Here is a 25,747-nt window from a genome sequence, read left to right as displayed (position 1 = left end):
GGCCTCGAGGGCCGGTGTCCTGCAGGTTTTAGATGTGTCCTTGATCCAACACAGCTGATTTAAATGGCTAAATTGCCTTCTCAACATGTCTTGAAGTTCTCCAGAGGCCTGGTAATGAACTAATCATTTGATTCAGGTGTGTTGACCCAGGGTGAGATCTAAAACCTGCAGGACACTGGCCCTCGAGGCCTGGAGTTGCCCACCCTTACTAAAAATGTTAACCGTCACCGGTGACGGGTTAGGGTTTAAAGGGTTAACTTTTGATTTACAGCAGCTGTGAAACAACTTATACTCCAACCTGACGTTTAACTGCAAAGCTCACTCACGTAATCAGCACACAAATAAAAATCGAACCAACAATCCACTTTTAGATAAAGAAGTCTATTTATTATTTGATATACTGTATCATATGCATTTTCATATAATAGTTCTAATACCAGTAAGTCAAAAATAATAGTCATATAGTATTTATATATATAGATATATAGAAAACTAATCCAATAATCTACTTTTTACTTGGACTTGTAAAAAAAAACAACATGGAGAAATGTATAATCTTCTCCCCAGCTTAAATATAGGCGCTTTGAGGGAGCAAAGAAGATAATACAAAAAGAAAAATTACACCTGAACATTGCATCTCATAGAATAAGAACATCTGTCAGCAGCTAGTAATGTTGACCATCTTGGTTTAAGACACAGGAAGAGGATGTGTTTTTTTTCTTTGCTAGAACATCTTTGACATATACAATTTTGTCTTATTTTTACCGTCAGTTGAAATGGCTGAAAGAGTTCTGAATTTTTAGTATGAATGAGAGAGGAGACGATGGCAATCATGTGATCATCTGGATTTGTAGATTGAGAGACAGAGCATTAGATTACACCAGTCTCATTACACATACTGAAGATCACTTCTAACGATGACAGCGGGGGGAGGCGGGAGCAGAAAAAAATGGGAGAGTGTAGGAAAATAAGTTTTTTAACAGCAGGATATAGAAAGGTTTATGTGCTTCTCCACCAGTGATCTGCATTTGTAAACAGAGAGTAGCAGCACATACAGTGCAAAGTCCTTTTCATCTACTCACACCAATCCACAGCCTCTCTCACTTTCTCTCTGGGTGCTCTCCAGGAGGTAGCCATGTCTCGGTTGGCCGGGAGAGATTTCCATTTAGGTGTAGCAGTCATCACAAGTTTTTACCAACTAAACTGATATCATTCAAGAAAAAAAAGAAAAAACTCCCACCCCTGTCTGCTCAAACTCTCGATATGTAGAAATGAAAACATGGAGGCAGGCTGTTTAACGGCTGTAGCAAATGGATGAGGCCGTGGACTACAGACCATCCGGAGCTGTGGAAGGTGGCATCCAGGGGCGCTTGTGTCCATCAAGGCCTGAGATGCAGGAGGGCTGTCTCACTGCAACCCGTCCTCCCTTTGAGAGGCGTGGGTCGCCAAGTTGGGGTCAAGAGGAAGCGTCAAAGCTGCACAGGAAAAGACAGACATGCCATTGCAGTTAACTAAAAACTAAAAGCAGATCTGAAAACATACATTTTATCAAACTGAGCGACATTTTAGAACAAATAAAAACGAACTGAAACAATGATGTGTGTTTGGGAAAATATCTGAAATCAGTGAGTGTGAGGTCACAGGGGTGACTGTGCTCGCTGTGACTGGGGTATGCTTAGGTTGTGAGACTCTTCATTTCAAGAGTTCTTTGTTTGTAATAGCTTAGTATTGAATATCTTAACTTTTTAAATCTTTTTAAACTTTTTAAATCTCAAACTAAATAACAGAAACACCTAAGCAAATGTCAAAAACCAACCGGATTGATTTTGGAAGGCATTTTTCATCCCAGACCGATCTGATAAACCTGAGAGCTAAGGGCTAAGTATATATACGCACTGTATACCAGTTTGTTTGGGCAGAAGTGTCTGCAGTGTTTTTGTAGCTTGTCCTAGCTGTTTTGTATCTTATATTTTGGAAGTTCTCAAAATCTTGTAGTTTATTTTGGGGGGAGTTCTTTTTTTCTCCTCGTCTTTCCTCATGTTGTGCATTTTCTGTGGTTTCAGTTCGGGTCACTGCTCATGTGGTCAACCAGCCAGTGCTACATAGCCTGACCTGTCTCCCCAATGTGATGTTTGTGTATTGTATGTATGGTCGGCAAGGTATCATCTATCTTAATTGCCCCTTGGGGATAAATAAAGTTGTTTTTTTTACATTGACTTTAATATATAAATCCACAAAAATTAAAAAAAAAAAAAAAAAAAAAAACAGCAAACATAACATCCTTCTTATTCACTGTACTGCAACACATTCATTTGCCTGAGAAGAAGGAATTTTTCAAGTGGTATGGGATAGTGTTTCACTAATCTCAAGCTTGGGCGTTACAGCATGTGTAATTCAAAATCCTATTCAGTGTGCAGGTGACGGAACAGGACATTAATTAAAAATATATATACGGCTTTAAATGATAAATAGGAGCTGTAACAGATATATTGCTATGTTAATTATTTCTATATTTGCAGTTTTCCTTGTTATGTTAGGAAAAACAGATGTTTCTAACAATGATAATGCTGGTTCAGTTCTATCTAAGAGTCCCAGTAAGCCATGACAGCATGACAGTGAGCAAGAATGAACATGACAGAGTTAAATGGAATAAAATCGTCACACATTTTACGCACACTCTTGTTTCCTGTCAATATTTGTTGTGTGGAAAAAGGCCCGATTGCCTGTATTTTGTTGCTGGACAAGTACAGGTCACCAGCTTCTTATTTCCACTGTTTAACCTTGAAGGCAGTCTTTTCTTACAATAGTTTGCAATGTCGACAGTTGTAAATGTGAGTGAGCTTTCAACAAAGAAATTTGAGCCCTGATTCTCAAAGCCATTTATTCTTTGCATGTTCTCAAAAAAAGATGCATAAATAAATAGCTATTAGCTGTTAGTCTGTTGAGGGGACCGACTGAAAGAGAGAGGGGGACAGAGAGCAAGCAAGAGAGAGAGTTTGAGCGAGTAAGATGTTCATCTCTGCAGGTTTTTGTGTTACTTATCAGTGACAGATTCCTTTGTTCCTGCCTGCGTCTGTCTCCACCTCAGTGGAGAGCCAAGGGACGACCAGAAGGCCTGACTGCAGTCTGCATTCTTAGCACATCCTTGTTGCCTTTTCTGAGCTTGCAAATCATCTTCTGACAAAAAGTACACTTTATTCTTTTCTTCACTTGAGTCACGGATGTTTTTGTAGAAGGTGATGGATTGAAAAAAACGAATGCAAAGAAAAAGGACAAACAGTCCTTAATATGCATGTTAGAGAAGTTCATGTGTGGGGGAATAAGCACGCATGTGGCTTGTAGTTACAGTTTGTGTGTGTTGGTGTACTAAACAACGACAAGGGGGGCCCCAACTGTCCTCTAGGGGGAGGTACGTCTTGTCTCGCGGTCATTAAATATTAACACAACCATCTCGGCCTCCCGCTGGGCCTGATTGAAGATGTAGGATGGCATACGGGGACAGAAGAAGGTCACCTCTAACTCTGTAGTCCCACAGCAAACCCACTGTGATTACACCTGGGCTAGATCAAGCATGCCAACACATTACTCATCTGGAGGGAGTGCACCAGACTAAGTCACGGAATGACCCTGCAATGACACAGGATCTGTTGTGATCAGGTTCAGATCCAGATTACCTACTGATTAGCAAGAGAATAAAGTCCAAATAGTTTTGTATGTATTTCAAACACTCCTGACTGAAAGAGTCCATTATTTATTCATGTAAATCCTTCTAATGTAAATCCCTCCATCCGACTAAATAGGTTTCAAGACGCAAGCTAAAGGAAGCAGCACACTGTATGGCAAAATAGAATAATAGGAGCTAATTACAGGATTATGGGCCCTTGTGGAAAGAAGAGACAATGACCTTCATTAGCTGTTCTTCTTCTTTCAGAGATTCTAATTAACGCACACAAAAAAAGTTTATGAAAAAGAAACAAGGTGGAGAGGGATTCTTACCTGTCCCATAGCTTGACATTTCTACAGTTGTTGGTGCAGCAGCCGGCTGATATCAAAGCTGTGACAAAAAAGGAAGAGGAACGAGACAGAGGAAGAGACTTGAATGTGTTGTTTTGACAAGACTAGATTGTCTCATTAGTCTAATGATTTAGAGTTGATGTCTGTCTGGTTAGACTGCAAAAGCAAGGAAACATGACTAATAAATAAAACATGTTAATGGAGTAGCAGCTTCTGTTATTAGCTAAATTATATGTCGGAAATCAAACTGGGAATGCAGCAAGTTTGTTATTAGAACAGTGGCGCCAATCAGCACATGCCCACCCTGCATAGTGACTGAGCAGAATGAGAGACTCTGGAAAATTTGGCATTTTAGAGAAAAAACACAATCACCTTTTTGCTGCAAGTTCAGAAGACAAAATGCACCTGCGTTATTAGACTTGTTTCAAGGTGAGCAGGCATGATTTGGATTAGTGAGGCAGTCAATCAATTTCCAGCTCAAGTTCACACGAAACAGGTTTGACTGGTGGATTGTACTTCACAACGGAGGCGCACAGTGCACGCTTGACGTCTCTGATTAGACCACATAAGACAAGATCCAAATGAAGTATTATTTGTTGCTGTGACCTATTTAAAGCAGAAGCAGCATGGAGACAGCGCCTTTTGAAATAATATCTTTTCTTAGGTTTTATTTCGTAAACTAAACAAATATGAATCAGACGGTCACTTACTTTTTGTATACTTTATTAATTTCCTGTACTGAAATTACGCTCTGCATTTAACCCATTCACTCAGTGAAGCAGTGGGCAGCTACCAATCCAAACCCAAGGGAGCAGTGTGTAGGGAGGGTACCTTGCTCAGGGGTACCTCAGGGTAGTTTCTCTCCTATAAGATAACATCTAGACTGAGGTGACCTGGAAGGCAAATTCCAAACAGAGGTTTAAGCCTTTTTATGGCTGATTATTTTTTCTTTGTAATGGTTAGATAGATGTGCTAGTTTAGCATATTTTTGCTTACCCCACTGTCAGATTATGCGGGTTGTAGCTCACTTCACTCTCTGCAAGTGAAACTGTTGCACCTTCAAAGGAGAACACGCCATTGCAATCAACTTTGCTCTTCCTAAACACAAGGAAAGCTCTTGACGTCATTTTGAAATCCTTTTCCTGGGTTTCCTGTCATACTTAAATGGCTCTGTGAGAAGTTCTGATCACAACTCGGTAAAGCAGTGCAATAATGTTTTTGCTATAAGCAGACCAAACTTTGCAAAAAAAAAAAATGTTATCCCTCTTTACCTCTTTTGCCCTTCAAAATTCTTTTATCCTTGCTCCCTTGCTTGATATCTCTATCTCTTTCTCTCCTAGCCAGCGGTTTCTTCCTCCCCATGAGTCCATAATCATGTTTTCAGCACATTTCCTCTCCTTGGCGCTCTAACATCTCACATTAAAGATTTATAATGCTCTTGTGACCGCCAAGTTGTGCAAAAGATTCCAGTAGCCACTTTCACTATGTTCCCTGCCCCTTCCCTTAGTGTGGTCATCAGGGAACAAGGCAGGATAACACAGAGATATGAAAACTCCTTTAAAGTGTTGGGTAGATGCAGCAGTGGGCTGGGGGGTATTTTCACTTGGAGGTCAGCATGTGGGGAATGGGACTGATTTCACGGCTAAAGCTCACAAACAGGGTTAAAAAAAAGTACATCATCACATGCACTGTTCTCTACTCACACAGCTAACACAGGTGAAGCCAATATTTACTGTATTTAGACTTTTTCTACACTTGAAAGATGTTACTCTGAACATGGTCTGTGGGCAGTTGCAGAATCCAGGTTTGTATTAATGCTAAAATTTACTTTAGCATATATCTAAGGATGAAAGTCATTAAAGGTCAGCCTTGAATTTTTGTTGTTTGTATCAGCCCAAAATTTAATATGCCCTTTATTACTACTTCTACATACAAACACATACTACATATGATTAGTTTCATGTGTTCCCTATTCAAGCCACCTCTGTTCCTGAGCTAAGAGCTTAGGATGCCTAGGATATGTGTTTCATGAGTTTCAATGTGGCATGTTCCCACTCAGAATGGCTTTGTTACTATAGAACAATTATAAAATCGAATTTTCAGGGTTTTTTTAATGTAAACAATTTGACTATTCTTTATCTAGTCAGGATCAAGAGTGGCAAGAAAAAGCATTAAAAGGCAGTATCGATACACATCTTTACATGACTCTTTCAGGCTGTCATTATAAGCTGGTTATGTTAGCAAATGATATATAGTCACTGTATAAATCTATAATGCCTTGAGGTGTTTGTGGTTGTTATTTGGGGCTAGATAAATAAAATTGAATTCAATTGCATCACACTATAAAGACAACTAGAAGTGAAGAATATTCCTGGAAAAAACACAGGAGAAACAAAAGTTTTTCGTTCAACCATTCAACCGTGTTAGCTTGAAGTAACTCGATTCAAGCTGCGTAACTCACAGAAACAATTGGCTTGAATGGATTTGCTGTCTCAAGGTCAGCTTTCACACACACAGGTCACAGGATTATAAACTGCTGCCTTGTGATGGTGCAGGTCAGTTTACACACCAGCTGTGTGCCAAAATTCAGAGAATCCCTTTAAAAGAACTTGATTAGCGTCTAATTAAACTTGCTCCTCCTGAATTCTAACCAGCACCTGTGACCTTTTCAAGGAAAGTTACGATGTGAGAAAACATGCAATAAACTTAGGCGGTGTTTGTTTCTGTTATGGGGAAGCCTGATGTTAAAACCAAAATTGGATTTAACCGCATGCAAGAGATGTGTAGAGGGAAGGGGGTTAACAGTCAAGTATATAGATAATATGATTAGTCTAGAATAATATGGGGGGGGGGGGGGGGGTAAGCTCTCATAAATTTTGCTTCTGTACACCAAAGCTCAAGTGAAAACCTCCAAATTTCCCCTCAAAGAGATCTGCAAGATTGACTTGGGAGAAGCTGCTCCCATACTGAATATAGCCCTTTTCCCTTAGCAACCAGACACCAAATTATTAACTTTATATAACTCATAATCCTGCACTTCATAAAGAAGCTGCAAAACCTTTTAACACTTTGTTAACAAAATAAAGACTCTTTTTTGATGAAAATTGCTTGAAAATTATTCAAGAAGGCTGGCTTTGAGCAATAACAATAAAGGAGCTGCAAAAACAAATCAGAATGACGGTATCTGTATAATTTATCAAAACCGGTAATCAAGTTTTTATTGACATGTGAATCAAGCCAGTAAACACATGAACCTGCTCCCAGGACTACTCATCTCGCAGTCCTCCTTGATCTGTTGCTTTCTATTCATCTCTCTCTCTCCTTCTCTCAATTTACAGAATCAATGCAAGGTAATTTCACGTGGCCATTCCCTCAGATCTTCTAAAAATCTGCCATATAAATTATTCAGGCTGGCTGGGCAGGAAAGCCCGTTGAGATGCATGGTAGATCAGTGACCTTCCGTTTAGCTGGCAGTCAGACAGACAACTAGAGTCAGTCAGTCAGTCAGTGAAGCTATCTGGCAGGAGAGCAGCTTGTTTTAATGTCCCTCAGGCAGCTGAAGTCTGTGCTGTTATGTGCGACTTTGGAGCGTGATGGCAAGCTCAGAATGCATAACATTATGCATGGCCATAATACATACACCAAATGAAAAGAGGAACATGCAGGGTATTTGTGGAGTCAAGTCTGTGCTTGGCCATGCCCAGTCTTGTGAGACCAGACTTCAAGCTCGTACCACTTCAGTTCTGCTTGGTCATCCCTGCAGCACTATATAGCAGCAACAACATGCTAATTGGTTACACTTGGTTTCACCAGGCTATCACAGCCTGTTCTTATCTTTTAAATCAGTAAAATTACACAACGAGAGAACAACACTGAATTTTGTTGTTTTGCAGGACTGTTTTGTCACGCTTAAAGACTGTGTTTTAAATAGTGGTGCAGTGGCTAGTCTCACAGTAAAGGAAAGGTTCTGGTGCCGAGCTGGGACCATTCTGTTTGGAGTTTGCATGTTCTCCCTGCGCCTGTGTGGATTCTTTCCAAGGTATTCCCACAGTTCAAAGACTTGCTTGTTAGGTGAATAGGTGATTGCAAATTTGCCACAGGTTTAGATGTGAGTGTGTGGTTCCCCGTCCTTGTGCTTACCCTGTGACAGACTAGCAGCCTGTCCAAAATGTTCCCCACCTTTGGCCCTATAACAGCTCCAGCCACTCCACAGCAACATAGTTTTGAACTTTGCTTTAAATATCTGAATATTACTGCCTGAAAATAATGAATTATGTTATTAGAATTCACACAAAAAAGATTAGCATTAGATGAGAAGATAAATTAGCTTTATTAGAAAAAAAAATCTGCTTACTAGATTTCACAAACAACAACTGAGCTCGTGGTGTGACAGTGTACACCAAAAAGCTTGATTCACCAAGAAATTGTAATTGTTTTGTTTCTTTTTGTCTTTTTCAATAAAAGGACATTTGTTTTTATCTACGACAAAGCATGTTTAATACAATAACATATACGTATCATACGTGATTTTTAATGGCATATCAACACCTTACACAGCAAATATTGCCCCTGTTTTTCAGCACACAATGTAGGCCTAATGCTAGTTAAATCATGAATTCAATCATTCTATCACAGCAATAAATTCAGCTCTTTGAGCACCTGGAGAAGCTGCCTTTGCAGGTTTGATTGCACTCCTAAAATGGAAGAAGGAGAACTTCTGAAAATCAACACAGCATCTTTGTTCTAAGCAATAAAGCCATGAGAGATATTGCTAAAAACAGTGTGCACTACACGCATCACAGAACGGTACAAACTGGCTCTAACCAGAATAGCAAGAGAATTGGGAGGACATGGTGCACAACTGAGCAAGAGGGCATAAACATCACAGTGTGCACTTTGGAAAACAGAGGCCACACAGGTTCTCAGTAATGGTACCGACAAACTCCGGTCTCAGCATGAACAGTAAAGAAGTGATTCCAGGCTTTTTAGGTAGAGTTTCACATAAAAGATAATACCTGAGACTGGCCAATGCCTGTGCCTTGATATGACTGCCTTCTTTGCAACTTGGCCTGAAATGTCACTAATCAAAGAGAACATGTAATTAGTGATATCAATAATTATTAACTGTCACTGACAACATTCCTGATCAATTTAATGCTATATTAAAAAAATACTTACTTTCAACATAAAGTATTTCTTTCAATTTTAGGTGACACTAAACCCAGTAGTAAGTCAGTAACCTACAAATCAGTCACTCACTACTTTTAAGAGAAGATTTTTCAGTCTAGTGTTATTGGTTGAGATTGTTCTTCTCTATTCTTCTTTTTTAACATATACATTTATCTACTTCTGGCTTTTAGCAATACCTCCCTAATTTAAGCTGCCTTTTTTTACCGCGTTGCTATGATAAATCTGCAATGGCCAACTGAGGCATGAGACCTGTAACAGAGTAAGTGATGGCAGCAGGGAGAAACAGCAAATAACTTGAAGCCTATGTGTCTGCTGCATGGCTCACCGTTCAGCTGAAATAGACCACAGAGACACGAGAGCATGAAACTCGCTGGAATAGAGGTGAATAATTGGCGCCCCTTTGGCTGATCGAGCCTACGAGGGATGTCTGTGTGTGTGTTTGCATTTGTGTGTGCTTTCAGAAAGAAATACATACATCAAATAGACGGTGCATACTCACGAAACAACGTGCAAACACGTGCAAAGACATCGCTTCTTGAATCACAAGCCTGTTCAGTTACGTTGACAGAGCAGTGCTTAAATTATGGCAAAATGTACTTAAATTGAAGACATTAACTTTATGAACAAAGGAGACTTCTTTCATGATGGTTTATAGATAGAAACTGTAGCCTCTAATTTTTCTTCTGCCTCTTTTGTCTTCTGTGTTGAAGCTCCACATCGTCTCCTCGAGTTCTACAAGAGCTGGTTGTTGTTCCATGCACTGCCGTAGTGTTTTGCTATGATCCTCAAAAGGCAAATTAAATATTTAAGCAGACATTCACAAGATAAACTGCTGTTGCTCTATTTTAACATGTCACCACCCATCACACCACAGTGCTGATGAATAATATAACAGACCGGGCACAGAGCAGCGTATAGAGGATTGCGATGCGTGTGCCAGATAGAGGGGTGGGGATGGGAAACAATACTGGTAATTTCATCAGCTCTGAATTAGATATTCAAATATCCCAGAATTCTTTGCGGTTTTGCGTGACACAAAGGGTCTGCATTTAAAGGGTCTTGCTTTTCATCTTCCAAAAGCCTTGGGACATCGATGACCCATGCCCTGGGGCTGAAACTTGTTTACACATTTTCAGGCTGTCCCTTCCTTTGCTATTAAAAACAACAATAATGCTTTTTTTGCATTTGTGTCATATTAAAAGCCCTTTAGATTTAGCTGAAAATAATGCAATGCACTGTAACAATTTGTGCATTTTCTTCAAAACAATATAATGCAATATAGAGCACAGGTAACCATCTGTCAATTTGAGTGTTAAGGATGAGCCAGTATTAAGTCTACTTTAACATCGACGTGTGGATGTGATTTTACATTCTGCTCTTACACCCCCCCCCCCCATATTCTCACATAGCTCTTCTCACATGAAAAAGTGAAAATAAGATTTTGTTAGCACTTATTAATAAAGGATAAAAAGATGGGCTTAGCGGAATATTAAGAGATCGAAATAAGGATGTTTCTACTGGGAAACTCATCATTGTGTTATCATTTCAGGTCACTATTGACCATCAATTGTCATTTAAAGCAACCAGAGAAATTCTGTGTACTAGATGCTTTATTTGCAGCTCAAGTTCTCACAAAGCCAGGTAATTAAATGATTAAATGTACCTTTTAGTATAACTGTAAAGGAAATGAGCCAGTCAGTCTGGAGCAGTGGGGGGTCGGGGTAATAAAATTGATTTAAATATCTCGGAGAGGAAATCTCACAGACCAAAAGACATCGCTGAAAGAGAACTAGTAAGAGATAACGGCATAAATATAATGACAGTGGTGCCAATCATTTCATGGTCTAACATAATGTAAAGTAATGGAAGCTCCACACGTGCCTTATTGTAAATCAGGAAAACCATTACCTCAAACACACAAAATGGGCATTAGATAATTTATGCCCCAGGAAGTAGATAACTGCATCCTTTCAACATGCTATATTCCTGATAAGTTATCTCATTTTTAACAGACAGCTGAGCTATAAAAGCCATCACTCCGATAGGAGCAGCAGCGTGCTATGACCAATGACAATGCACAACAACTGACATAAACCACAGACAAGCTATATGAGCCCTACACAAGACTTTGAGCCCTTATAAAGAATTAATAATACGTTGTTTCTCTTGAAGATTAAAAGTTGAATTCACAAACATAAAATTTAAGTTGTGTAATGGAACACAATCAGGGGCTTTAAAAACGGAGGCATACTTTGTCGGGCATGACCAGTGATAATGACAGATGAACCAAAACAGAGGTTTATATTTTGATTACGCAACAACCAACATAAATGTGGCTTTTTGCAATGAAGACAGGATTCCTCACTACTTACTACGTGCTGTTACAGCTTGATTCTGAGATGCTGTTAAATCATCTCAGAATATTTCTGTGTTTTAAAGGGGGGACCAAAGAATTTTAATTTGATTTAACTACTTGTAGTTTTTAAGGCAGCCAATTTTGTTTAAAGTAAAAAAATGGAACTTTTGTTTGTGGTTTTTTTGGGGGAGAAGAAGTTAAAAAATCTATTTAACTGATCGAATGAGCATTTAAAAGCAGGCTAAAACAATTGAAGACAGGTTCAAATCATTTAAAACAAATAATTAATAAGCAACATGACAGATATTTTTAATAGAAATGTGAAATTGTCACATGTTACTTTCAGAAAGAAAGTAAAAGCATTTTGTCTGACTTTGCACCCCTGACTTGCTGATTAATATTACACTGCTATACTTTTAACATTGTCCAGAAATATGTGACCACATTAGCCACAGTTTTGCAAAAACCACAGATTTGCTGCCAGCGAACATGAAGGTAAATTAACCTTAATTTAATATGTAATTTATGTGATCACTAAGCTAATGCTCACAAAATGTATGCAAATGTACCAAGCCCTCTTCTCGCAGCCTCACCTGCATACTTCCCATGCTTCACTTAGGTCTATCTGTCCAGCTTCACTTTCCTCCTTGTCTCGCACCTCATTGCCTGATACCCTCAGACTGACAGCTCTCAGAATGGCACACAGCTAGAACTGAAGTAAATGTAACAGTAGCAAAATGTGGTTACTGCTGGTGACTCTGGGACTGTGAGAAATTCCCTCAGGCCCACTCTTGCCCTCATACATGGCAGCCACTCAACTTTCAGTTAATTACCTGGCCTAGCAAGCTAATTTCCTCTCAGCTCAGTGGGCTGTTCCCCACTGGCATGGCGTAAGAGGACAAAGACTGCTCTCCATTCCACTGGGTTTGCATGTCTACCGGATGAGTGGGGCTACTGTGCAACATTTGTCACATACCTCTGGGGTTTGAGCCGGAGCAACGCTAGTATGCGCCAAGCAGCCTCCTTCATAACTCAAAGAGCCACTTACGAGCTGCTGCGGGGGAAATGTTTAGGAGAATCCTCGAATAGTTAAATGCCCGACATAATCAAAAATTCTGAGTTATCTTCTTATGGGTTTTTTCTTTATGAACCCATAATCATAACATCAGTCACGCCACAGTGTATGACAATGTGATTCTATGCATGGAAAGACGTTTGATTATGTGCTCTTCTCTTCTAAATCTGCAGCACAAAATCATCCTCCTTTCCTTTCTCTAATTTATAATTTAGTCTGCTGAAAACAATTTTTGTTTTTATGTTAGACACATTTTACACCCCATTTCCCATTGATATTACCACTGTCATGAGTATTTGTGTGGATCTGGCATTGTCTGAGAGTTGCAGAGGCAATATACGGCTTTTTGCTGCATCCAGGAGGAGGAGGCTTTAAACTGACAAAGCTTAGAGCAGCTTGATTAAAAATGACAATGATATGCACCAGTGGAAGATAAACAAAATGCCTAATCATGCACTCCTGGGTTAATAGCTGCTCTGATGGCCTATAGGCAAGGGTGTTTGGGATAATTGGTCTCAGATGTGATTACAAATTCAAAGGCCATGATAACATTTAAAAGTAACATTTTCCCCTCTGCAGATGAAGTCATCCACCTTGAGAATTGAATGTCTCTGATGGCCTTAACTCTAAAGCATCTTTGAAATTTTAACCAATTTTTTAATGATAGAAGACATCAATAAGGGAATGCCTACTCAACTTGTAAATTAAACATTCATCTCTTATTTGCAGAAAGATCCAATGCCATGGGATTTTAAAATGAGTTATAGAATGTAAAACAAAAAACTGCTAGAATAAGAATTAGTTGGTCTTCGCGGCATTTGTCGTGTAAGCAAGTTCAAGAAGTCCTGAAAGGTAACGCTGGAATGGCAGGGCAGATGAGACTGTCTGGTTATAATATTATTCCATTTGACTTACACCAGCCTAATGCTCCCCTAAATCCTTTCATACCAAGCAGCTGTGACAAACATTTGAGTTTCCCCAGGCCGCTTAGACTGCGAGACTTGACAAATTTTCAAGGGATGCTTTCCATCCATCGCCTTGGCAGACAAGCAAGGAAGAAGAGGATAGAGTGGAGCAAGAGGAACAAAAAAAGATGTATTATAGAGAGGAAGACAGAACGAGGGAGAGAAGGAGGGGAAGAAAACAGCCAGTAATCCACTCAAATACTTCCTCAACCCTCTTTCCTTAGCTCAGTCTGGCAAACACCACATCCTCCCGAAACAGGGCTTTGTAATCAGAGTTTTCTCTCTTTGCGACAGCTGGTTGTTCACACTGGCAGCCAATTAGGATGGTGAGAGAGGGAGAGTGAGAATGAGAAAGAGAGAGAGAGAGACTAGCTTTTCAACGACACTGGCGAGGGAGAACATTATCTGAGACCACAGCTTCAGTGATGATTTCCTGTTGCACTGACAGGCAGCAGCACTTCTAAGCAGCAGCCAGAGGAGCTGGACAGTCTGAACTAATGCCACAATTATAGAGATTAACAGATGGAATGAAAGAGTGGATTGGTCTTTGCTAATTCGATCACATGCTCGAGAATGGAAGACCAGAGCGTGTCAGTTCCTCTTGAGTATATAAAAAAAAAAAATAAGAGAGGTTTATAGCGAGAGATTTTATAAAATAGCCACAAGCCTGAAGTAGGATAGAAAAATGTGTTTAGTTGAGAGTATTTTGAAAACTATTTCTTTCTTAAATGTAATCACAAGGTAAAGGTTTGAGCAGCACTTGCAGAATACAAAACAACTTTAGGGTTTGACTGAATTATTTCAGTTTGTGGCATTCATCAAGTTATTTGTAAAAAAAATATTATAGACCTCATTGGTCAATTTGTATGCCATTGGATGGTCATGTGGTTCCCGGATAGTAATTCTCACTAGAAATGTGGAGTACCAACACGTTCTCACTCCCAAAGCGTAACATTTTACGCTAGGTGACAAATCGTCAATATGTTACGCTTCCGGGTACCCAACACGTCCCTAGATTACAAGATCGGACAAATGAGAAAACCGTTTGGAATGAATCTACACATGTATGTTTGTTTTACTTAAATCGCTTTGGAAAACACTATCTAACATCATTAAAGTGCTGGTTAAGGTTAGGGATGGAATACATGGCTGGAATGTGTATTACCACAGGAGCCTTCTACTGGATTTCGTCCATAACCCGGCGCGTAGCATAAGAACGCAGGCGGTCACCTTTCACGTTCCTCAGGAACACCGCGGGACTTGACAAATCATCATTATATTACGCCTCGGGAGTGTGAACGGGCTGGGAGTACCCAAGAGAAATCCTAAATGGAACATTATTTGATACCTAAATAGGAAAACATGTAAAGGTATGTAGTTGTGTGCCATAAATCTGTTCTATGTTTCTTCAATTAAAAAAAATTACAACACTAAACTATAGGTGCTGGAATAAACTGTGTATGTACTCTAACTTAGGGTAATGTTGAGCTGATGTCTTGCTAATTAGCTAAATCCAAGACTTTAAAAGATATTATCTGAGCTCTTTCCATTTTCTTTGAGAGAATGAATAAGTTGCTGTTTATTATTTTATGGTTGTTTCATGGGGTTTTATTAGAAAATGCTTTCTTCAGCATTTCTACTGTGTATTATTTTTCCCCACTGTGTGGGGGGTGGATGTTACTATATTAGAGTTTCAGCTAACTTTAGCGGCTCTTTAGTACAAATTTTATGCTCCACCAAACCCATTACCTGCCATAACATTAGATTTGTCAGACTAATGGGTTAGACTTTCTATTATATATAAACAATAAAACACCAAAATATTACACCTATATGCTGTTTCTTATTCGAGTGTAAGCAAATCATCCAAACAGGAATTATATTTTGCTGACATTCAAATTAAATGCATGCACTATAACGCTATAGCCTAGCAAAAAAAATGAAGCTTTATTGATATTTGGAAGGCTAATATGGGTTTACTAATATTCTGTCTAAACTGATATCAAATATTACATGAGAGCCTCATATATCTGTGGTTTAGCCATTATGTAGCACTAGCTTGCATTACAATGCTAGACATTATACTGTATCTTTATTTTGATCTGTCACCTGAGAAGGCAACGCGTGTATCACATCAAACTGAGCTATTTCATTAAAACAACTAAGAATAAAGTAGCAGTCACTGGCTAAAAAAAGCATGGCTTTGTCTTTATCACAAACACACACTTTTCAAGCAAACTACAAATACAGTACACAGAGTGCCACACATCTGCAGTACTGTATGTACTGTAAGAAAATAGAGCAAAGGTTTCCCCACACACTGCACCATCTTTTCTTTTCTCATGCAGCCTATTTTTCTCCTCCTGATCATCTGAGCAGCTTAAGCTAATATGCAGAACATGTGATTGCTAAAGCAGAAAACATGATTAAGTCTCTCCTCTTTTTTTGAAGAAGACCCTCTGCAGTGCAGAGATCCTGTAGGCTTAGTGAACATTCATCCCTGCTGTCTGGGTCAGGAGACTGTAGTGTTCATGGCTGATTAGTATCAGAGAGGGATTTTATCACGAGGCAGATATTTGTGCTATGAGTCAAATTGATCTTTTGCTGTTACTGATTATTTGTAAAGCTCCTCATCGCATACAAAGTCAAAACGGCCTTTAATTTTTACTGCAATTTAATATTTGCAAGCCAATAATTACTGCTGCTTTAACCTCGTGGGACCTGGCGTCCACATATGTGGACATCACATTTTGGGTTATTTAGACCAAAATACTGAATTTTGCTCTACAAAGGCCTGATATCCACTTATGAGGACATTATACTGCTACTGTTCTATCAAAATGTTAAACGAATATGCTCATATGTGGTTCTTACTTTTCTTAAAAACAAAAATAAGGTTAACAAAAATCTGGTAATTCTTTGTTTTTACATTCATCGGGCCCCAGTGTGACCAAATATCAAAGAGAAATTAAAAATGCATGCTATGGAAGAGTTCGGGTCTTAGGAGGTTAAAGCTTATAGTGCCATGCACTGATTTTATTTGTAATTTCTTGTAATGCCTTTTTATATATAAATGAGTCAATATACTTTTGGATATATGTCATCAAGATGAGAAAATAAGATAATGGTTATTTTCTTCAAGCAGAAACTCGGAGTTGAACCAAAGTAAAAGCACGAGTACTTTCATTTTGTTGGTATTCCTTCCTCCTGACTGTAACAATGAGAGAATAAGCTATGTGTGATAAACTTCCTGAAAGATGTTGCAGCAGATTGTATTAAAAGGCTACAGAGGTCAGAGTGTTGTTTTGCTTTCTTTGTGGATTTTGTCAGGAATTTAAATGGCCTGAGCTTCGCTACTGTTGAGTTTTACATCAATATGAGTCATTCATTTGTCAGAAAATAAACCCTCATCGCTACACTGACCCTGGGACACTTTAGCACATCCACCCAAATCACACAAACATACACACACACACACACACACACACACAAGCATACATGCAAGATCATAAAAAATGAAATAATGCTGTGCAAAGGGCTTAGAGGATAATCCAAGCGAGTGGAGTGTACTACATCGTAACAGGAATTAAATTTCCTCTTCATCCAAAAAAGGACATGGCAGCAAGGTTAGGTCAGTGTATGACACAAAGGGATATCACAACAAATCTGCTCTCTTTACGTTTCCTACCCCACACATCTTTTTTTCTGTATCTACTCATCTTTCTTGTCTTTTTCATTCTCCTTCAGTTGTATTAGTTTAAGTGGCATTTTAGTGTATCCTAATCCGCCAGCATCAGATGGGTGATATTTTTGTGTTAACTTCAGAAAAAGCATCATCCTGTGGCAACGTGTTGATTGCATGTCTCTATCTAAGTGTAAATATCCTATAGTGACACTTAAAGTTAGTTCCCTTGTCAGGTTAGTGGAGGCATGGAGGCCCTGTAGCGACAAGTTCATGATGGAGATAAACATCAATTGCGACAGATGACAAACTATGATATACCAATATGACTTCACACAAGGCACACACATACTCAACCGCTGTCATACACAGGCCTAATGAAGTCTTTACGGCCCTGGTTAACGGCTATTTGGTGCATGTATTTCACTCCGAGCTAAGTTCACAACAGTTATGCCACAGTTGGCAAACTACCAGGCCCTGTGCACTCACAACATTTTCCAGTTAAGGATTTGTGAGGCATTAATGTGGCGTGGCTTTTGCAGACATCATATGGGTTTCAGGTTACATCAAGATTGAAATCTCTCATAGAGCTACAGTTTGCGCTGAGCCTTAAAATAGAAACAGAATTATGATCCAAATCAAAGTTGTGTGTGTCTTTATAATAATCCAGCGCAATCCATAGAGATTGCAAAATGGCTAAAGAGAGCATGCTTGATACTGTACAGTAGTTTCTGAGGTCACCATGGCTCTACTGTGGATCTTAAAATGCATTCACTGGCCATTTAGTGCTTTAATTTCAGGTGTCTCTGGAGGCAGACATTGTTAGTATTATCAAATAATCAGTGCCACAAAAAGTTAAAAGCCACATGCAAACTGCACACAGGAATGCCTCGGCCAGATTACGTCGAACTCAGGACCTTCTTGCTGTGGGGCAACAGTGCTAACCACCGTGCCACCATGCTGCCCTCATGACACCAATAGGTCACTTGTCAGATTTTATTTTATGTATACTTTATTGATCCCCGTGGGGAAATTCCTCTCTGGATTTAACCCATTCACTCTGTGAAGCAGTGGGCAGCCACTGGGCACCAGGGGAGCAGTGTGTAGGGATGGTACCTTGCTCAGGGGTACCTCAGGGTAGTGGATTTAAACCCCCGACCTTCCAATCACCACTCTACTTACTAAGCTATCCCTGCCCACAAAACTGCTCAAAAGCAACCAAACCATCTATGTGTCAGTGGATCTCCAACTTCCTAACTGGCAGACCACAGGCAGTAAGGATGGGCGGACATGTCTCAGCCTCCACCACTCTCAGCACTGGAGCCCCCCAGGGGTGTGTTCTGAGCCCCCTGCTGTACTCTTTGTACACATATGACTGTGTGGCCACTACCAGCTCCACCACCATCATCAAGTTTGCTGACGACACCGTCGTGGTGGGCCTGATCTCTGATAACAACGAGACGGCCTACGTGAAGGAGATTAGGAATCTGGAGAACTGGTGCCAGAGGAACAACCTCCTTCTAAACGTCAGTAAGACAAAGGAGCTGATAGTGGACTTCAGCACTAAGCAGGAGAGGAACTACCAGACCCCCGTCATCAACGAGTGCCCAGTGGAGAGAGTGGACAGCTTCAAATACCTCGGAGTTAACATCACGCAGGACCTGTCATGGTCCTGTCACATCAACACCGTGGTGAAAAAGGCCCGACAGCGTCTCTACCACCTCAGACGCTTGAGAGACTTCCAACTGCCCTCCAAGGTGCTCAGGAACTTTTACTCCTGCACCATAGAGAGCATCCTGACGGGAAACATCTTAACCTGGTTCGGGAACAGCACCATGCAGGACAGACGAGCTCTACAGAGGGTTGTGCGGTCAGCTGAGCGCACCATCCGCTCCGAGCTCCCTGACCTGCACTCAATCTACAGCAGGCGGTGCTGGACCAAGGCCAGGAAGATCGTGAAGGACCTCAGCCATCCCAACAACAGACTGTTCTCTCTGTTGAGGTCAGGAAAGCGATTCCGCTCCCTGAAGACCAACACAGAGAGACTGAGGAGGAGCTTCTTCCCGCAGGCGATACGGTCTCTCAATCACACCACCACACAGTACTGACCCACACATATGGTTCTTACACACACACTGGACTTTCTGGACATTGTTTTTTTGCACAACACTGGTCACTATATTCTTCATTTCCAGTTAATACTTGTACAGCTGCTGTTATTGTGTATATATTTATTTATATTTATATTTCTTCATACATTCTTATATAGTTCTATATTGTGTATTGTGTATTTTGTTGTACAGTTATTTTATTTTCAACTTTAATTTATATATTTTATCTTATTCTTCCCAGTTAAATTTACCCTTCATTCTAATTTGTGTTGTACAGTTATTTCATTTTTAACCTTAATTTATATTTTATTCCTTCCTAGTTAAATTTACCCTTTTTAATTTTTCATATTTATTTCCTATCTTATTCATAGCCTTTCCTTTTTTGTTTTCTTTAGGTCACGAGCAGTTGTCCAAGCATTTCACTACATATCGTACAGTGTATGACTGTGTACGTGACAAATAAAATTTGAATTTGAATTTGAATTTGACTTGTAAACTGAGGTTCATATGTAAAGATCTGCGTACTACCTCTTTGAAGTTGTAAAGTTTTTAAGTGCATATTGTTAGGTAAACATATAATAATCCAATTGGCATAAATGACTCATCATTTGGTAACAAAAACAGTTAAAATCCTCGCTATAAAAGTTGAGTTTGCTCTGTGCAAATTGTTTCTGTTTCTCTTGTAATTTCAAGCTTATATTGCAAAGTCAGGTAGATATTTCACCTTGAGGAATTTGTCCTTTAGCATCTGAGAGCTCTGTGCCACTCAGCACTTTTTCCCCCGGACTCCAGAAATCATTATCAGCCACTGTGGGGTATTTAAACAGCAGCCAAGTTGGTACTTTGATTTTTCGTCCTCCTCATCATCCTTAGCTCCCCACGATCTCTCAGAGATGGATGCAAATGGAGCAAAGATTTAGAGGTAATTCATCATTTAATAGGTTTATTCATCATTGTGTGGCAACAGTTGCAATGCTACAACTCAAATTTGTGCGTGGATCATTCGAGCTGGAAAGATTCATATAACGCCTGTGTTTTTTCTCAGTTTGTCCTGAGTCAGCCCACATTTCTCTTGAAATGAAAAAAAAAAATCAATAATGCTGTAAATTTTGCAGCAGTCAGAATAAGCATGAGTATCTCAGTTTTCTCAATCAAACAAGTGCATTCCAATTCCAAACTAACCTGTAAATCTCATTTTCGAAAATGTCTGCGTTTACAGAGAAAAAAACACCTCTATGCTATAACAAACTGTAACACTAAACCCTGAAATGCTACACTTTTCATCCTTAAGTATGTCTGGGCACATGGCTGTATATTTGTATATCTATATATGTTGAGATATTTATTTGATTACAATATTTCACACTATTCAACCTTCACCATCTGTATAGGAAGCATCTCAATATGCCCCCCAAAAGTAGCACTGATAGTATATAAATTTAATGGTAATAAATCTTAAGTATAAAACAGAAGAAACTGGTAAATATTAAAACAAATTTTCTGCAATATCAACAAATAGTCTGATACAGAAAAAATTAAAAGTTTTGACTGTATTTAGCCTAAATTCCTTTTTGACTTATACGTAGCTTGGCCGAAGTTTCAAATAATTAGGTCACTCTATGTACAAGTAATCCCTGTGAGCTAAAAGCTTCAGGCTTCAGGCTGTTTTAAATGCTTGAGAGGGAATATCCTTAATATGGCCATCCTGGGCACTCAGCTGTGAAGAGATGAGTTTGTTATCCAAACTTTCTCTTTATGAGAGGCAAAAAAAAAGCTAAGTTGACCTTAAGGGAAGACAATGACAAAAAACAGCTAATTTCATATGGAGTAGAGAGAAGCATCAAGGCCCAGTATGAGGTAAATAGGTATTATTTTCAATGTTAAATCATGCAAAGCAATTAGAGAGAATAAAAGTATGGGGTTTTGGAGCTCCAGAGTCTTCAGAGTATGGACATTGATTTAGTAACTTAGTGACTAAGGTGTAGAAAACATGTAAACACTTGAATATATATTAGCCTTTATATATGCTCATAATAAGTGCAATAAGTAAGACGGTATGTTTGGCAGTTCAACTTATTTTGATATAGTGTCTCCTTCTGATGAACCTGCCACTCATTCAGGTGTATAATTCAGTTTATTTCAGCTTGCTATATGTTTTATGTTTAAAAGACAAGCAAGGGCAACATCATCCACGTGACTTTAAGGGGGTGTATGCATGGAAAAACTAGGTGTTAAATAGAAGGTCAGTATATATGATCACATCACAAGGCACAAATAAACCTACCATTCATGCCATTATAGATGCTCCGATGATGTGGTGACAGCTCGTCTCCAGCCGGCCTCCTCTGCCCTTCTCTCACTGGGCTGCCAAACTTCACATGGTCAGGGCTCATGCTGTACTGGTGCCTGTGAGTTTCCGGGCTGCCCCCCTGGATGAAACAGCCCTTTTCATGGTGCTCTCCAGTCCCCAAATGTGCCTGCCGGGGCTCTGGGCTTCCGCATCCTGTACTACTTATGCTGCTCCTGTTGTGCCGCTGATAGAGCTCCCCGGTGCCTCCCTGACCTAGGAAGTGCTGCCTCTGGCCCAGGACGAGGTCAGAGCTGTGGTGCTTGGGGTGCTGCTCCGGACTTCGGTGGCCCACGTTCCTTCCATATTTTTCGGGACTAAGGCCCCGCATGACCCGACTATGGTCAGGCACAGATATAGAGCCGCAGCGGGGCCGGCAGAGCTGAGGGAGGGTGTATGGGTACTCCAGGCTTGTACTCCGATGGCGCCCAGCTGGGTGATCAGGACTGGACACCTCCCTGTCTCCTCCAATTACACCTCCTATTCCACTGATGCTGCTACACCTGGGTTTATGTAGAAGCTCAGGGCTTCCTTTTTCCCCACCACTGCCAACCCCACCCACTCCTGCAGCCAGGTGAGGCTGTTTATGGTGAAGGTGATCAGAGCTGTCAGCACTCCCTGCACTGGAAGTGCTGCTTCCATCCCCTACGTCTCTCATTAGCAACCCCTGGCCAGGCACTAGCAGCAAGCTATTCTGGCTGTCTATGGAGTTACGGCACCCTCCCATTCCCACACTGCCTCCACCTCCACTTCCTCCAATGCCACCTCCACCACCTACTACCCCCTTTTCTTCATCCAGTAGAAGACAGAGCTCCTTCAGCTCCAGGTTCTCCCGGATTACCTCTTCTTGTCGAAGCTCTAGCTCCTTGAGTTTCTGGAGGTAGAGGGTCACCTCTTTACGCATTATGCTGGCACTGTAACGTCCGAGACGCTGCCACTCTCTGGACACACGCTTTCCTTTTTGACGATCATCATCTAAGAAGCAGCACAAGTCCCGCAGCTCACGATTGTCCTCCTGCAGCTTCTGGTTAATGTCCTGTGAAAGCAAGAAGAGAAATAATAGAAATTTAGAAATTAGAAAAGAGCGACACACAGTTTACGTGTATGAACCAGAAAGCCTGAGGAAAAAAAATGCTCCTTAAGGAACACAAATTAGTTTTTGAAATGTTGCAAAACAAAGTCATTTTTCATGGGTTACTTAACTTCGACTAAATCACTCAAGCCATTGTGCAATTTGAATACATTTCACTGCTCTTTCAGATAGCAATCAAATGGTGTATGCAATCATAATGAAATTAAATCCTAATCCTACGTCCTTTCCCATAAATGCAGTGACTCACTGTGTACCATGTGAAATACATAATGTAAATTAGAATCATCTGGAGGACAGGAAAAGGCCACACAGAAATGAGGCAAGGTCATAAACATTTCATACTAAGCAACATTTACTTAAGGATTCTTTCTTCACCTCCAAGAGACCTCCTTCTTTTCTCCTCTTCTGTAACAACTTAACTCTCCGCTATCCTCCATCTCCTACTTACTCCCCCTTTTGTACCCTCCAGCTCTTTCCTGTGTAATTAGGCTGCTTGGATGGGTGGAGAGGTGACGAGGTCTCCAAGAAAAGCAAATGATCCCGATGTGCTTCAGCTGAGACAACCCCAGGCTGATTCTCAGAATTTAACTGTAAACACTGTGGACACTGTGCAATAATTATTTTATTAGAAAATGAAGGCACTGGGTAAAGGTTACTGAAATGGAGAAAGCCTGCATACAGTTTCAGAGCATCTGCCACTCGATTCTGTGTTCCACTTGCTGTAGATTTATGTGAAGGAATTTTTTTAGGAATCTAAAGTATGCGAAGACAAGATCAGATTTGAGCACTGCATGAACAAATCCACTGATTTATTGACGGACATTACTGTTAGAAGAAAGCATTTTTAAGTGAAACCTACTCGTCATTGCTCTATCTGAGTGGAAAGGGCACAGCTTGGTATTGATTTTGCTAACAAGCACAAACATCCCTTCCCTTTTTAGTTCACTTTAAAAGCCCGTATTTCCCACCTCAAAAAAGTTAAAATGGAAACTAGAGGCTTTTATTAGCTCCTGCATGTGCAAAACTGCACATATACTTTACATCCATCTAAACCCAAATGATCGCATATGACCCATGAAATGGCACACTGAACTTCAGATATACCATCTATTCTCACACCATGTTTGCAGAGGCGCTCTCTAAACAGCAGAGCATTGCTCCTGCTATGCGCGTTCTCAGGTGTGCTCCAAGCCTATGATCTCATCCTTCACCGATGCGCGCCCCCTCACCTTCAGCCCCCTGATTTCGTTTAAGTGCAGCTGGAGGCTACGATTGACCTCCCGGATGAGATTCCCGTGGTCCAGAATCACGCTCATCTTGTCGGCCTCAGACCGCCTGAGTCGGCGCACCAGATCCTCCTTGGTCCACTTGAGCAGTTCCTCGTCAGTCAGACCGGAGATGTCCTCTGCTGGACTTTCAGTCTTCGCTATCGAGAGCTGAAGCCCAGGCTGGGGCGGTGGAGTCGCTTTCTCCATTGGCACAGCTCCTCCGGTACCGACAAAGAGCAGAAAATACTTAGAGGCTCGCTGGCAACCTCTGCTCGCATCCGCTCCCCGGTCGACTTAGGGTGGAAACGGTTACGGATTGTAAATCAGTCGCATAGTTTGGCCTTTTCTGTTGCTCCCCACTCTTCCACTCTCTTCCTAGAGCAACAGCTGACGATGCCGGCTGGGCGCGATACAGCGGAGAAGATGCTCTACTATCACTGCAACATCCTCACAGCCGAAATGGACTCTGTGCGCAGCCGATATGCATTAGAATCCAGATTCTGTCGGTCAGGTGGTCAAAGTGAGAAAAGCTTCGGTTTACACACACACCTGCCGCATCTAGGCTCAGCACACTGTGAGAAAGAGGAGATAGTCCGCTGTGCACAGCAGAAACACAGGGAGAGGAAACAGCTCTCCCCTTTCTCTCCCCCTCCCTCTCTCTCTCCAGGTCTCTCCCTCCGGGGGCTTGAGCCTCACCGAAATCATAGTTTGGTTGCAGCGCCACCTAACGTTCAAAATTATTGCAAACTGTTCTGAAATGCTTCGTTAATTACCTCTCGGATTCGCTTGAAATTACAGGGGGTACTCTGAAGTTAAGATTCTGGTACTTTCTCCAAACGACATAATTTCTGCAAGTGTGACGATTTAGGAGAAAACATAGGCTGTATAAGCGCCAAAATATAATAATAATAAATGAATTAATAATCAGGTTTACAGGTTATACTCTAAAACTTAACAACAGGCTATCCACTGATGTCCGTAACCTCACTCGACTGCCTCATGTTGCACCGTGTAGTCCTTTAAGTTTAAATTACTGTCTGTGATTTTCAAATTGTAAGCCGCTGATATTTTAGATACCGGAACTTTCCTCTGTGGGAAATAGGTAGGTATGGTGTAGCTATATTAAGTGGTTTGGACCAAAAGTCCCCATATTTGAGCACAAAAAATAAATATTAATAATAGTAATAATGCTTTTGTTGATGTTCATCTATTTGTTTTCTTCTTTTATACACCCCAACTACACCACGTTAATAGAAGTGAGTAGTAGTAGTAGAAATAGTAATGAACTCTAAAAACCAAGAATGGGTAGTAACCGTTAACCATTTGTTCATTTTTGAACATATTGACGACTGTGTGTAGGAAACAATTTTTAAAAAAATCATATATTTGAAATTAACAGTAACTTTCGAAATATATATAAGGCAAAGCATGTGGTTCATTATTTCTCTCTGAAATTTAGTAAAGTAGAAGAAAAGTGGCATACAGCTGAAATACTCATTAGTACATCAATGTACATGTGTCAGTACAGTGAGATAATACAAGTCCCGCACAACTGTCGAACAACACGTTATCACACAGTACAAAATTTTCGGTGGACATAACACTTTCTACAACTCCGAGATTATCGGAGCTTACGTTACTGCTGC

The 25,747-nt window shown here is 40.4% G+C and overlaps 1 protein-coding gene across 3 annotated transcripts; it reads right to left on the bottom strand.

Moving 5' to 3' along the window:
- Window positions 1-249: 249 nt before the first annotated feature.
- Window positions 250-25,741, bottom strand: ccdc85al (coiled-coil domain containing 85A, like). Of its 3 annotated transcripts, none has more exons than XM_082537346.1 (4): window positions 24,063-25,741; window positions 21,678-22,776; window positions 3,997-4,054; window positions 250-1,475 (listed from the first exon to the last, which is right to left on the bottom strand). In XM_082537346.1, exons 1-4 carry the CDS (start codon window positions 24,306-24,308, stop codon window positions 1,457-1,459), a joined length of 1,422 nt encoding a protein of 473 aa, XP_082393472.1. In that variant the 5' UTR covers window positions 24,309-25,741; the 3' UTR covers window positions 250-1,456. The 3 variants fall into 3 exon arrangements, with proteins under 3 accessions (XP_082393472.1, XP_082393474.1, XP_082393473.1); XM_082537347.1 differs by lacking the exons at window positions 250-1,475; window positions 3,997-4,054 and adding exons at window positions 4,074-4,907; window positions 5,011-5,112; XM_082537348.1 differs by lacking the exon at window positions 3,997-4,054.
- Window positions 25,742-25,747: the final 6 nt, after the last annotated feature.

This window comes from Aulonocara stuartgranti (genome assembly GCF_965226115.1).
Source record: "Aulonocara stuartgranti genome assembly, chromosome: 6".
In the NCBI taxonomy this organism is placed as follows: Eukaryota; Metazoa; Chordata; class Actinopteri; order Cichliformes; family Cichlidae; genus Aulonocara; species Aulonocara stuartgranti.
The sequence above is the reverse complement of the archived record's forward strand: the minus strand, read 5'-3'. Positions and strand labels throughout refer to the sequence as shown.